The sequence below is a fragment of the Hippichthys cyanospilos genome, chromosome 7 (genome assembly GCF_059441005.1).
Source record: "Hippichthys cyanospilos isolate Australia breed blue-spotted pipefish chromosome 7, RoL_Hcya_1.0, whole genome shotgun sequence".
Lineage (NCBI taxonomy): Eukaryota > Metazoa > Chordata > Actinopteri > Syngnathiformes > Syngnathidae > Hippichthys > Hippichthys cyanospilos.
In genome coordinates, this window is record NC_142375.1 from 23216264 (window position 1) to 23231542 (window position 15279).

The following is a 15279-nucleotide window of genomic DNA, read 5'->3' on the forward strand; positions in this document are numbered from 1 at the left end:
TATTCTTCCAAAATCCTGCAGAGGGCACTGTTGGCACGGATGAAGCCCTGCTCCTCACCAAAACGCGTATTCAGTACTTCTATAGATGCTCCACACGCAGATGGTCAAACAGAAGAGTTGGACGGGAACCTGCCGACTCAGCGGCAATGTCCGAACAGACATCACACCTCCCTTTCATGTCTCTATCGTCTCGTTCTGTCCCTTAACACGCAATTCCGCCCACTCGCTGAAGATGCTCCATTTGACCGCGGACACCATTGATCATTTAACTGAGTTCTGATTGAGATTTCAACCTTCCTCTCTTGATGAGGACGTCGTTTTGTTCTTCAACATAGTCTTGCTGTACCAGTCTGGTTTGGGTTCTTTATGACGTCTTTTGAAAACTAATGTATTTCCGCACTGTAAGACGCACCTTGAAAACTGAAGGCCTTATAGTGCGGGAAATACGGCACATACCCCGAAAGACCCCCCAAAAACTAGTCTGATGAGTCAGCGCATAGCGAATGGACAGAATCTGACCTGAGCCTGAAGCAGGTAGTGGTCCTTCACTCTCTTGCTGAGGGCCCCCTCCAAGAGTAAGGCTCCGTGTTGATCAATACGGAACGCGTCGCCGGCGTTGCCGGCGGCGATGGAGAAGGCGAAGGGCGGCCCGTTGTGGGAGGCGTCTCGGTCGGACACCAGGAGCTGGAGGACGCTGGTGCCCTGAGCTTGGTTCTCCTGCGGGAGATACAGCGACGGACCGGAATTATTCGGATGTGGGAAAACTTTGAACTATAAATTTGGGGACCTGGCGTGAAATCCCGGATCATCTTTCCAAATATAAAACACAATAGGTGAATCTCCTGGTGCTGAACTGCAAATATAATGGCATAATATACTTCCTTCTCCACCCAAAAAAAGAGACTAATATTACTGCCGTATAGATGACACGGAAGAAGAGCTGAGTTTTCTTTGGCTGAACCTTGCTGAACACATCACAATGAGCAGCACAATTGAAGCAGAAAGTGTGACAAAAACTGTTGTTCAAAAGGCTTTTGAACTGTACTTCAATTTAGAAAACGATTGTTCAAATAATTGCAAATTAAAAAAAATATTATTTCATGTAATTATAAAAAATAACATTAGTGGTGTGCAGAGAGACACGTTTCGAGGTCATTTTATTTGTACATTTTTATTTTACATTTCCAAGTCTACAGGAGTATTAATATTTATTTTTTTAATTATTTTGAGCATGTAAGTGTCATGTAAAGTGCTTCCTGTGTGATGTCATTGCTAGAGTGCTTATGACGTGCAAACAAAGCTAAAGTCAGAGGCGACAGCCCAAAGTGGTATGTTACATACGTTTTTTTTTTTTTTTTGTGAATACGTACATTGTTTTGTAACCTGAATTTTTCGTAACAATAGGCGTTCCTAAGTAGAGGTACCGCTGTATAGTGCGCGGCTTTTATTCCTCACAAGCATACGAGACTAAAGATGACTAGCTGTTTTCAAGTCATTTTAGTGGTGAACAGAGAGGGCGGGTGTTTCAAGGAATGAATTCAATTCATATCTCAAGGCGCCTCCGTACTGCGGTCTGAATTTACGATTGGGTTTTACCTGGATGATGAGGCTGTAGTTGGCCTGGGAGAAGAGCGGCGGGTTATCGTTGACGTCGGAGATGTCCACGTTGACCACGGCGCTGCTGGACAGCGGAGGCGTGCCGTTGTCCGCGGCCAGCACCGTCAGCGTGTACCCCGACGTCTGCGCCAAAACGCATCGGGCGGGATGTCAAATATGAATCATTTTTTGATATCATAAAAGCACCAATGGGTATAACAACTCGAGGGAGCTGAAATTTCCAACAGCTGATTAAAACATGTATGGTTTTTAAATACGATTTTGATTGCAGCGGGACCTGCAAGATTTTGCGTCCAAAAATAATCATTGTCCAAATGTTGGACCATATATAACCATTATAATTACAATTTTTGAGACGAGTTTTAATAGGATTTTGTACATTGATTTTCCTGCGATTTTTGCAACATTCCATTGAGCGGAAGTCAACCTATGTCAGCAAACAGAAAATTATTTCTTGACTTGTGTTTCACTGAGAGACAGTAGGTGGCGGTAGAGACCGTTTAATGGCTATGTCTTAAAGTGTACTTTAAAAATTAAAGTAACCAACTACTTTGGTATTTGTAGCACCTAAAATAATTTATTACTTTAGTGCCTAGTTACCATCAATTACTTTAGGACTTAATTGGTTAATTACTCGATTCACCAGCCATTTTTGGACACTAAATATCTGGATTCAAGATGATAAAAAGAATATTGACCTGCTCGCGGTCCAGCTGGCGGGCGACTTTGATCTCGCCCCGAACGGGGTCGATGATGAAGGGGCTGCCGCCGTTGCCGTGCACGATGGCGTAGCGCACGCGGTTGTACGACGGCCCGTCTGCGTCCTCGGCCATCACCTGAAAAAAAATATATGCCGCATTAATCTACGCGTATGAATATACAACTAGAATGTGTTGTGCAGTTTTTCTTATGTGCTGTATAACGCGCACCGGATTATACGGCGCACTGTCATCTTTGAGAAAATTGATGGCTTTTAGATGCTTATACGGCACGCCGGTTTTACCGTCAAGACGGTTTTGCCCAGCTCGGCGTCCTCTCCGACGACGGCGGCGTAGACCCGCTGGCTGAAGACGGGCGCGTTGTCGTTGACGTCCGTCACGTTGATGTTGACGGTGGCCATGTCGCTGAGGGGCGGCGAGCCTCCGTCGGTGGCTTCCACCGTGATGTAGTACTCGTGGGACGTCTCGTAGTCCAGCGGCGCGATCACAAAGATGTCGCCTGAGGAACGCAGAAGGAGAACATCGTATTCAACAAAAAAAAAAATCTCTATTGCGCCCCGTTCGTGAATCGCCGTTGAAAGGATTCATGCATAATAAAAGCGGGTTTTCAAAATATCTAAAATGGACAATATTTCCAATTTATTAATGGCAGTAAATGAACCTGACATGGGCTAAATTTGACACCTTTTGGATGATATTCTCGACGTACCGTGTGCAAGCAGTTAGAAGGGACGGCAGCGTGGCATATTGAAAGTCGCCATGTTTTGACAATCTATGCAATATTTTAGCCTCCTGGCATTTCTCTGTTGTATGCTTTTCCTTTGATAGCCCAGGTAAAAAACACGAAAAAGCCCAAGTTGGCTCAAAATGTCCCCCCGGGGGTTAAGTCGGATGAGTTGCCCACCCGTGGCGGGGTCCACACTGAACGCCCCGTGCTCGTTTCCGCTGACGATGCTATATCCGATCTCTCCGTTGGCGTCCTGGTCCCGGCTGGCGGCCTGCACCCTGAGCACCTGCCCGCCCGCGGCCGCGTCCTCGGGCACGGCGGCCGCGTACTCGCGCCGCTCGAACACGGGCGGGTTGTCGTTGATGTCCAGCACCGAGACCAGAACGCGGCACGTGGCCCATAGGCGCGGCGAGCCCCGGTCGGCGGCGCGGGCCTCCAGCTCGTACAGCGCCCGCGTCTCGCGGTCCAGCGGCCGTTCCAGGCTGATGATGCCGCTCGCTTCATCCATGGCGAACCAACCGTCGGCAGAGTCCATCAGCGAGTAGGCCACTTCCCCGTTGAGGCCTGAGGGCGCAAAAAAAATAACTTTTGATGATTCTCCCCCCTTGTTCAGATATATTTTATTTTTTTAATCATATTTTTCTTTCCAATAAGGTCTTTTGTGAAGACTAGTCATGGGCTGATATGAGATTTTTTGACGGTGTGATAACCTTGAGCAAAACTATCCCCCCGTCATGGTAGCGCGGTATGAAAATTACAGCTCAATTTTTTTTTCCATTGAACACAACGTGTACCATGTTTAACACACATGAATGAATAAATAAAAAAACATTCTTCCCGTTTTGAAATTGTTCTTAGAAAGACACAGTATGAGCTATTTTTGAGACAAATACCTCCTCGGTGCATATCCAGGGTGGTAAACAAAAACAATGAATGCCATCTTATTATTTTTCAGAGGTGGTTTGTAAAGTCAACTCTTCAAGCACTAATGATACCGTATCACTAGTCTCATTATTGTCATCGCTAATCCACTACTTACCACTGTGAGGCGCACTAGATTAGGAAAAAAAAAAATCCTCCCAAAAAAATCATGCGCTATATTTTCAAAATACACTTGAAAGTTACCACTTTTCAATCCTTAAAATTATAATGCAAAGCAAGTGTTTGGTGACCTCAAATGTGTTTTTGATCGAAACACGGAGGGCGTGCTCAGCGTCATGATTTCATTTTGATTGGTAAAGGTTTTCGTCAATTTGATATTGGATTATTTATCAATCGATTAATTTTGACAGATTATTGCTTCTATTCTCGGATTTTTTTGTGCGTGTTGGATAAACGTGCATATAAAATGGCGCGCGGTGATTGGGGTCGAGTCCCTTACCGATGTCGGCGTCGTCGGCCTGCAGTTTGGCCACGAAGGTTCCCGCCTCGGTGTTCTCGAAGACGGTGAAGGCGTACGGGTCGGAGGCGAACTCCGGAGCGTTGTCGTTGACGTCGCGCACGGCCACGTGAACGTCGGCCTCGCAGTAGCGCCCGCCGCCGTCCACCGCCCGCACTTTGAAGCGATGCTCGTCACGCTCCTCGCGGTCCAGGGGCTTCAGGGTCTTCAGCTCGCCTGATGTTTGGGACACATTCCATTAGCCTTGAAATTCCTTTTCATCTCCGATATTAACAGAAGGACATGTTTGAACATGTTTTAAATTAGCGTTGAAAAGGTAATAAATAAGTAATGAATATTAGGTTATACAGCGGTACTACTTACAAACGCCTCTCGGTACGAAAAATTCGGGTTAACGCCCCGGCGGAAAAAAATATTGTCTCTGGTAAGGAGAGAGAATTAAAGCTGTAAAAGGCGACATTTTTGGCATAGAATTTGAGACACGAGACTCCAGCGCTCGCTCCAACAAGACTGTAACATTATACGCTATCACAACCCGTCATGTCTACCGTATTTGTCACAGTTTGCGATGTTTTTTCTTTATAATTTGTTAATATGCCAGCTTGCCCACAAACGAGACAATAAATTTTTGCATTTACTGTCGTCTTCCACTTTTCATCTTTGCTCACTTCCCACCAGCAATTTACAACGGAGAACCAACAAACATAAAATAGATAATTGGCTACGACTAACATTGCACAAATTCACATAAAACACGTACGTAACACACCATTTGGTCCGGCTGTTGTGCCGGACATTCACGTTGTTAGAACGATCTTAGCACTTTAGCAATGACATTGCAAAGGAAGCACTTCGCATGACCCCAAACTAAAGTTAAGTAAGTTTACATGCTCAAAATAATCTATAAACAAATATTATTGCTACCGTGGACTTGTAAATGATTCCTGGAACACTGGATATGTCAAATAAAAAAGTACAAATTAAACGTCCTAAAAAGGTGTCTCTCGCTCTACACTCATCACCAGCACCACATCACCTTTAATGGAAAGCTGTTCTGCAGTGGTTGAACAAGTGACCTTGAAAATATATCCGATATGTAATTGCTTTCTGATTATCGTGCGTTTGATCAATTATTCAAAGCAATTTAAAAACGGTCCTCACCTCCTTCCATTTTTTTCATATGCGGTCCAGAAATGAAAGTTTGAACACACCTGCCGTTAGCCTTTTCTAATGTAAACGTTCCTTTGCTCGATAAAGGTTGCCAAACATTATTTTAGTGCCTGACTGAGAAAGCTTCACGAGTCATACTTACTACTACACCCGAAAACGGTCATTTAATGTATTCCTGAATCCGACAAAAAACGCCTAATTATGTACATTTACCAGCACCATACTGTGCAAAAAGCATCCAAGGCATGTCATTAAATCAAAGTGTTCTGTTAAAAAGGGAACATTAGCGCCTCTTAAAGCAGATTTTCTCTCTCTTGTGAGCTATAATTTATACATTAACGGCACCTTTATGATGACCCTCCCGGAGGTCCAAGCTAAATGTAGAGAATTTCATGTCTTACGGCCAAAATGTGCTCTCGTGCTTTTAACTTCATTTTGGAAAAACAAAACAAAACACACACACACACAAAAAAAAAAACAGGAGCCAGATGGAGCGTACGATTTAGGGACTCTCCCAGTAGGCGTTATTTGGAGGCAACGAGTATAATAGTCATAAATTCACCCTAAGTGTGCAACTTGGGATTTTACTGCCGCCTTGCCCCCCCAACCTCCAAAATCCTTTGTGTTGCCCTGAAGGGAAATAGTCAACCACACTCACAAAATGAACGAGCAAATAAATAAGTGGGCACAAGCGTGATTTGCCCAAGAGTTCATTTGACCTGGTGCCCCATGCAGACATTGTTTATATTAGGAATCATCTGAAAAACTCAAGGCCATTTCACACTGGTGAATAATATATTAGGGTGAGAAAAGCAGAAACTTTTGTCATGCAAATATGGTACTCATTGCTTAAAGATGAATTTACTACAATAAAAAGTATTACGTTTCCACTGGATTTTTTTAACAAAGAGTGCCATCTAGAGGAGCAAAAAAAGATATCAAAAGTGCTTCACGAGGCTTCGGCTGAGTTACAAAAGGCTTTGCTTATTTTTCACAAGGCTATTTAGTGCTGAAATTTCTATTTGGAAAAGGGCACGGTGATCAGAAGTTTGTGATTATTTCCTTCAGTCGCGATCAAACGACAAATCAATGCAACATGGCAATGAAATCATCTTGAGGCCCTCACTACATTTAAGTACACGTACCCGTCTCGGCGTCCATGAAAAAGAGTTCTGATCCCTCTCCGCGAAGCTCGTAGGAGATTTGCGCGTTTGATCGGATATCGGCGTCTGTGGCTGAAACTTGCAGGATGAGTCTGCCGCCTGGCGAGTTCTCTGGAACGCTCTCGCTGTAGAGAGACTTCAACGAGAAAGCAAAGACAGAACTGTCAGCTTGGACCCGATCGGGTGTTAAAGGTGCGTTACCTTTTCGCACACGGGACTGTTGTCATTGGCGTCCAGAACTTTGACCTCCACCACAGCTTTGCTTGCGAAGATGCCGTCACTGGCCGTGACGTTGAGCAGGTAATAGTCCGTGCTCTCGCGGTCCAGAGGCTTCCTGACGGACACCTTCCATTCGTTCTGAACGTGCTCAATGGCAAATTGTCCCAGCGGGTCGCCCGCTGGAGGATGGAAATTAAATGCGGTCTTACAAGCCACGTTGGAAACACAGTAGCCCCTAATCCCATCACTTAAAGCTAACAGCCTGACCGTACACTGCAATTCAAACACAACACAGTAATATACTGTACGTGTAACACAAAAACAAAGCCAGCTCAGGGGTTTCACCCTCGGCTATGATACACCATCGTGTTTGATAAAGGGGACGAGAATATCATTAGCAAACCTGTCCAGTGGATGGCATGCTTTACATGACTTTCAAATGGTGGATGTTAGCTCTCATTTATGAATGTCTGCCTAGAACGCCTATGGTTTCATTAACATTTGTCTAAATGTCATTTGTCACATACACTACAAGTGAAACAAAGTATTGCCGAGGTTGAATTTACTAAAAAAAACATCTTTAATTAGGGAATTAAAAAAAACTTCTATCTTGCATTTCCTGGCCAAAAGCTAATCAGAGATGCAAATTTGGTCTGCAATCTGCAATACTGCTGACTTAACAGTAGTAATAATTTTAAGCTATAAATGTACGAAAAAGTATTTCCACAAAAAAAAAAAAAAATCTCTGATACAATCTCTAACTCTACTTAGCCCTTTTAGCATAATTGAAAAACAACAACTAAAATGGACGGACGGATATAACTTATTCTACTTCGCATATATCCACCAAAAATCCTTGCACCATGCATAATATACTAGTCTAACATTAGCAAATGTTTTCAAGAGAACTGGACAGGAAAAGTAAGTGTCAGGTGTTAAAATTGACATACTGAGCATCACTTACAGTAACGTCTTTGGGGAAACTTCTCTTACTCGACTAGTTAGCTCCAATTAGCATTAGCGGATTACTACGCCGTACCCGAATAGAAACTTACCTGTGATGAAATAGTTAACTTGTCTGTTGATGTCTTCTGAGTCCTCATCAGTGGTGCTGAGGATGGCGATAACGCCGCTGGGCAGAGGGTCGTCCTCGCTGACCGTACCCTTGTAGACCTCCGCCGTGAAGCGGGGTGGGTTGTCGTTGACGTCTGCCACCGTCACCTCCACTCGTGTGCCCGTCGCGTGCTGGACTTTGTCTCCCTGATCGGCGGCGACTACGGCAACGGTGTACTCGCTGCGCTTTTCGCGGTCCAGCTCCTTGAGGGTGGTCAACCAGCCGGTTTCGGCGTTGATGGCGAAGAGCTCGGCGATGTCCTGGGGGTTAAGTTTGGTGTCCAGGCTGTACAGAACGTGGCCATTACTGCCAGAGTCCTGGTCATCGGCTTTGACTTGTACCACCTGTGTCCCGCCGGGGAGGTTCTCGACCACAACTGCCTGGTATGGGTCCGACTCGAAGACTGGTTCATTGTCGTTGAGGTCTTTCACTTGGATGTTGATGCTGACGGACGCGGCAACGTCATAGTTGTTGTGCTGGGTTTGTGCCCGCAAGGTGAGCTGGTACCATTTCGTGGTCTCGTGGTCAAGGCTCTTTTGGAGTTTCAAGGCGCCGGTGTCCCTGTCCACAACGAAGACCTCGTTCTGATTGCTCTCAGGAGTGTTGCCGTTGACGAGGCTGTACGTCAGCGGCTGATTGCTCTCAGCTCGGAGCTCGTCGATCTCCGTGCCGATTGGTAGATCCTCGGCCACGGTGTAACGGTAATGAGGCTCGGCGAACTTGGGAACGGGTGTCTCCGGTGCCACTATCCGAATGTACACCTGCACCACTGAATGTTTCGGTGGGTTTCCCGTGTCCTTCGCCCGGACGAAGAACGCGTAGAGCTCGCCCTCGAGGCCAATGAGGCTTTCTTTTGTCACGATGACACCAGATGTTTGATGGATTTCAAAGTTCTCCGCCACGTTCTCTACATCGGCTTCGATGGAGTACTCAACATCCGCGTTGCTTCCCTCGTCCACGTCAGAGGCAGCAATCTTCATTACGGACGTACCCCTGGGTGCATCAGACGCGATGGTGACTTTGTATTCGGCCGCCCTGAATTGAGGAGCGTTGTCGTTGACGTCGGTGAGGACCACGTTTACGGTACAAAAGCCCACCTTGCCGCCGCCGTCTTTGGCCTCCAGAAAGATTGGAATGACCTTGTCAATGCTGCTGTCGCGATCCAGGCTTTCCAAGGTGAAGACATCGCCGTTTTCGTTGACCGTGAATTTGTCTTTGGCTACGTCGTTGACGATACGGTACGTGATTTGCCCGTAGATGCCTTCGTCGTCGTCTGTTGCTTTGGCCTCGGCTACCAAGGTACCGGCGGGGGAGTTTTCTACCAGCTCTACCGCGTATTCCCCTTGAGAGAATGCGGGGGTGTGGAAGTTGGCACCCATGACAGTGATGTCCACGAGGGCCGAACTACGATAAACGCCGTCTGACACAGAAACGTTCAGGTGGTAGCGCGGCCGCATCTGCGGTCGGCGGTGATTGGAAATGACGATGGCACCGGTCTGTTTGTCGATGGCGAAACTCTGGTCCTCGTTCCCAGAGACGATGGCAAACTCCAGTTTGTCCGAGTCTGAGCTGTCGGCGTCTGAAGCTTGGACTTGGGTGACAAAGTGTCCACGTGAGGCCAATTCACTGACGGCTGCCTTGTAGACAGGCTCAGCGAACATTGGCGCATTGTCATTGAGGTCAGTGACGTCCACCGTGACCACGACGTCGCCGAAGAGGGCGGGGACTCCTCCGTCCACTGCTCGGACCTTCAGTTGGTGCTGCGCAGATTCCTCGTGATCCAGCACTCGCGCCGTTGAGATGAGTCCCGTGTCGCGGTCGATGACAAAGTAATTGGAGCTCTTTCCCTTCTCCTCCACCAACTGGTAGAAGATTTCTTGATTGTGGCCCGCGTCGAAATCTTTGGCTTCAACTTGAAGAACCGATGTTCCAATAACAGATGCCTCTGAAATTGCGGCGTAGTAGGACTTTGAGAGAAACACGGGGGAGTTATCATTGATGTCTTCCAGGATGATGTCCACAAATACGTCTGAGTGCGCCCCAGTCAATGAGTCAGTGGCCCGGATGTTCAATTTATACGCTGGGTGTGTCTCATAGTCAAGAGCTTCAGAAACATGAAGGACCCCCGTGTTGAAATCTATGGTAAACTGCTTGAAGGGGTCCCCCTCTGAGATAGTGTAAACAATACGAGGCCCCTCTGATTCGCTGGCCTGTACGTGTAGAACAGGTGTGTGCACCTGGACATTCTCTGGAATTTCGATATTATAAAAGGGTTTCTCGAAAACAGGGACGGCTTGGTTCACCACTGTAATCGGGACTTCGACTTCTGCCGACAGCGCTGGATCACCGCCGTCTGTCGCCACGACAACCACGACAAAGTCCGCGTTCAATGATTCTTTATCGAGCATCTTCTGGATGATGATTTCTCCCGAGGGGTTTATGGCAAAGTGCTCCTGAGGCTCCTTCAAATCATAATTAATGTGTGCATTGCGACCATGGTCTTTGTCCACTGCTGTGACCTGCCGGACCACATGGCCTTCCTCTGCATCCATCTGGACCAGCGCGTGATAGGGGAGGTTCACAAACACGGGCGTGTTGTCATTGACGTCCTCCACCGTCACAGTCAAAACAACGTGGGCGGGATCTTCAGATGGGTCCTCCTTTGTCACCTCAACGACGACATCAAACGTGTCCTGCTTTTCACGATCAAATGCTATTCCGGTGGTTGAAACCACTCCAGAAGTCCTTCCGATTTCAAAGTGTTTGTCAGGATTTAGGATTTTGTAGAAGAGAGGCTCGTTGACCTGGCTACCTACGGCAGCAATGACTTCCAGCGTCCTCTTTTCCGACATGTTTTCGGGGACAGAAGCTTTGTAGGACTCTCGGGTGAACTTCAACTTGCTCTCCTTGTTCTCCTTCATGTGGATCTTGACGGCAGCGATGTTGGCAAATCTCCCGTCTGAAACCCTGGCTTTTAGCTCGTACCTGCTCCTGAGCTGAGTGACGTTCTGAATAGAGATTACGCCTGTGTTTGCGTCCATTTTGAACTTGTCGCCGATGTTGCCCTCAGAGATGGAAAAAAGAAGCTTGGCGTTGGGTTTGGAGTCCAAGTCGGTGGCGTTGACTTTGACCACTTCCACGCCCCTGTACGTGGGCACCATCACAGTCGCCTCGTAGACTTCCTGGCTGAAAACCGGCGGGCAGTCGTTGACGTCAATGACTTCGATTGTCACATTGGCCGCCATCTCCGCAAACAGCCGCGGCACGCCGAGATCGTGGACCTGCACCGTGAAGCGATAAACGCTCCTCTGCTCGTGATCTAGGGTGGTTGTGATCCTGACGGCTCCCGTGCTGGAGTCGACAGCAAAGTAGTTGAGTGCGAAGGGTTCCGCGATCTGATAGACCAGCATGGCGTTGCGATCGCTGTCAGCATCAGAGGCGCGGATGACGAACGGCGCGTTTTCTCGGGTGAGAACCACACTATTGACGGCGGCCGACTCGCTGACCGCGCCTTGGAACTCCCGCTGAAGGAAAACGGGGGGGTTGTCGTTCTCATCCTTCAGATGAATTACCAGGGTGGTGTTACTAGCCAGCCCGGCCATGTTGGTGCCCTGGACGACGAGCTTGTACTGAGGAACCGCCTCGTAGTCCAGCTCTTTCTGCGTGACCACCACACCGGAGTTGGGGTTGATGTCAAAGGCGCTGTCCGTGTTCCCGCTTTTGATTTGGTAGAAAACCGACGATTGGCTTAGGGCCGCCAGCGAGCACACGAAGCTTCCCGGAGCGGCCGACTCGCTGATGTCGGCGGAGAACACCTTCTCGGAGAACCTGGGGGCGGCGTTGTCCGAGACGGTGACGGCGATGCGGACGGTGGCGGTGGTGGACAAGGGGGCGGCCCCGCGGTCGGAGGCCTTGACGATGAGCTCGAAGCGGTTTTTGCCGCTGCGACTGAGCTCTTTAGCTACCGTGACAGTGCCCAAGACAGGGTCCACGCTGAAGGAATTTGCCACATTTCCTGCCAGAACCAAACAAAAAAAAAAGACCACAAACTGAGTTCTGAGCTTAATCGAGGAACAAAAACTCGTATCGCTAAACTCTGTGGCTTATCCTTGACATTAATCCATCAAAAGTCATGTCGGTTCAAACAAAAGCCACGTGTTAAGAAGCTTATTAGAGCAGGAAAAATTCGGGCAAGTCCGGGGGTCGATCAAATGGCTGACATATTTGGAAACTCCAGACAAAGCCCTTGACGTGTTCCTGAGTATTCCATTCATGAAAAACATTCAGTAGGCTGACTCATGACTTCATTAGCGATGCATGACAATGAAAGCTTTCATTTAGTCCAAATGCCGAAAGATGGACAATTTGTAGTTAAACCGGAGTTTTAGGGGAAAAAAAACCCAAACTGTTTTAAGTTCAACAGTCAGCATATCAACATAACTGGCTTGACCTCATTTTAGCCAGCGTAAAAGGATTAGGTTTGTTTAACTTTTGTTCTTGACGATTTTTTCTGAACAACCTGCATTGATTTAAATTGCTACATTAGCATCCCGCTAGTTATCCTGCTGCTTGTCAAATTTGACCAATTGATCATTTTTGTGTTTTTAACTGTCACTGAGCAGACACTGACTTTGATTTTGTTCCTGTCTTTGATGCTTAAAGATATACAAATATAGACTGCTACGTTAGTTTTTGCCGCAAGCTAGCTAGGTTGCTTGTCATCAGCGATCAAACGATAGTGTGTTATGTATTTGTAATATAACTGAGCAGACACTGACATTTGATCTTGTGTTAAGACGTAGACCGCTACTTTAGCTACACGGGCTATCTAGCTTGCTTGTCACAAGGGTTCGTGTTTAAATCTTGCCGTCATTTTCATCCACATCGTTCTCGCAGCAACGTAGTCAATGGATGGACATTCCTTGTAGTGTGGTAACTAAGCGGCCGTGCCATTTTTCATTTGTTGTCACCCTCTGAGTGAAATTTCAGCTTCCTAGTGTCCTATAGTAATGCTTTCCCTTGGGTGTGAAATGCCTTTAACGTGAAGAACAAAGGATGGATAAAATACAGCACAAGGGTTCATTTTGACCATTTTGGGGCCATTTTCTTCTACATCATTGTGGCAGTATTTTACCCAAGAAATGGCACACTCCTGGTAGTGTGATAACTAAGTGGTCATGCATGGTAAAATTTGACATGTTGTCACCATCTGGGTGAAATTTCAGCTCCCTAGTGTCTTCCCTCAATTCAATTTGAAAGGTTAGTCATGTTTAGAAGCTAACGTTAAGCAGCATTTCGTGCGTACGAGGGAGTTTCATACCTGACTCGATGCTGTAGACGACCTCGCCGTTGAGCCCTTTGTCTTTGTCCAGAGCCGTGACCCGCAGCACCGCAGAGCCGACGGCGGCGGACTCGAACGCGCGGCCCGAGTAGGGCGTGCCGACAAACCACGGCGCGTTATCGTTGGCGTCCTCCACGTTGATGACCACGCGCACCAGGTTGCGTTTCACGGGGATGTCCTGGTCCCGTACCTGGGAATGAACATGGAATATTATCACAGCGAGGTCCATACCCACGCTCCCTCCTGTACCTCCAAATGTCACGCACCACTTACCATAACCGTGAGGACATGGCTGCGCACGGTCTCGTGGTCCAGCGCTTCGGCAGTGTAGAGCGCCCCCGTCCCGGGGTCCAACTTGAACTTCTTCAGGCTGAAGGGGTCGGTGCTGCTCAGGAGGGTGAAGGTCAACTTGTTCTTCTCGTCCTGGTCGGCGGCGTCCACCCGGAGCACTTCAGTGCCCACCGGCACGTCCTCGGGCACGTTCGCTTCATACTTGGCGCGGGAGAACTGAGGCCGGTGGTTGTTGGTGTCGATCACGCGGATCAGCACCTGCCAAGGACAGGACGCTTTTTGTTATTTGGGCTTTTGCGAGAGGAATAATGATGTTAAGGCCAGGTGAAGGTCATTATATAGCGTGGGGTGCAACACTTATTATTATCATTCTCACACCCTCAACAACGGCAATATGACAGATTCAAAACACACATTTATTTTATATATTGTACACATGTATTGTACATTCTCTTGAATGGATTTGTATTGTATTGTGTATTGTATTGTTATGAATGGTTTTGTATTGTATTGTATTGTATTGTATTGTATTGTATTGTATTGTATTGTATTGATTAACCATGATAACATAGACTTGAAAAATATTCAAGGCCTCAAGAAATACAATCAAATATTTTAAGCAATCAAAAACAAGTGTATTATAACATAAATCTCGAATGACATCAGAAAATCAGTTGAAAAGAGAATTGGTATACTTTCGAACGTCAAATTATGGAAACAAATAAATTAAAAGTAATAAACAAATACACTTTTATAATGCATAAATTCCTTCATATAAAAAATAAAATCATTGACCTTTTTGAATATATATTATATATATTACATTAAAATGGTGTTGACATTTTAAAAGACCCATTCCAAGTATTCACACCCAGATCTCATTAATAAACATTTGATGCAGGTGTATTGAAAGTACACCAAAAAAATCTGCAAAGCGCTCTGTGATACTTTGACTGACCCCTGTTATATTTACCGTGTCAAAATGACGGATGGAGAAGGAGTCATTGAGAACAGCGAAGCTAGGGGAGCGTATAAAATGTGTTCAGCATGTTTGGGATTTTTATTTTTTTGGAATGAACAAAAGGTGGCCATCCGTGCTTTTCTTTCAATACATCCGAATGGATGAAAGACTTGTATTATTTCCCAAGTCCTTCTACAAAGTCAAACCTGTGGCCCAAATGTCCGTACATGTTCCGCCCTGCCTTTGATCGGCAGAGGAGGAAAAAAAAACGTGACGCTTTTGTGTACTCCAAACATCATGCAGCAAGCTGTAAAATTCCGCCGGGAGCGTGTTTTATCAACACCGGCCACTCGTCTGCTGGACTTCCGACAGAGGATTACGGAGAGCCGCCGGAATGCCATCTCCGCTTCCCGGCGAGCGACGAGGGGGCTCCGAGCGTTGCCAAACGTGGGGAACAAAGGGATCGGGCCCGATTAGACACCTGCATACCAGACGCCAGGGGGTGATATCCCTTAAGGAGGTGAAAAAAGGAACTGGCGGCGATACCGTTTTGCCGAG

The 15279-nt window shown here is 46.8% G+C and overlaps 1 protein-coding gene across 10 annotated transcripts in view; it reads right to left on the bottom strand.

The window, feature by feature from the left end:
- Positions 1 to 15279, bottom strand: part of fat1a (FAT atypical cadherin 1a) — a 63346-nt gene that overhangs the window by 11359 nt on the left and 36708 nt on the right. For all 10 annotated transcript variants that reach the window (XR_015866134.1, XR_015866136.1, XR_015866133.1 and 7 more), the window contains 11 exons: positions 13743 to 14018; positions 13449 to 13659; positions 8070 to 12143; positions 6997 to 7193; positions 6778 to 6931; positions 4445 to 4678; positions 3241 to 3627; positions 2621 to 2835; positions 2316 to 2453; positions 1597 to 1740; positions 520 to 717 (listed from right to left, as the gene is read on the bottom strand). Coding sequence is in view for 6 of the 10 variants with exons in the window: in XM_088419375.1 (XP_088275501.1) it covers positions 520 to 717; positions 1597 to 1740; positions 2316 to 2453; positions 2621 to 2835; positions 3241 to 3627; positions 4445 to 4678; positions 6778 to 6931; positions 6997 to 7193; positions 8070 to 12143; positions 13449 to 13659; positions 13743 to 14018 (6228 nt within the window). In the remaining 4 variants the exon portion in view is untranslated. The remainder of the gene's footprint in view (positions 1 to 519; positions 718 to 1596; positions 1741 to 2315; positions 2454 to 2620; positions 2836 to 3240; positions 3628 to 4444; positions 4679 to 6777; positions 6932 to 6996; positions 7194 to 8069; positions 12144 to 13448; positions 13660 to 13742; positions 14019 to 15279) is intronic.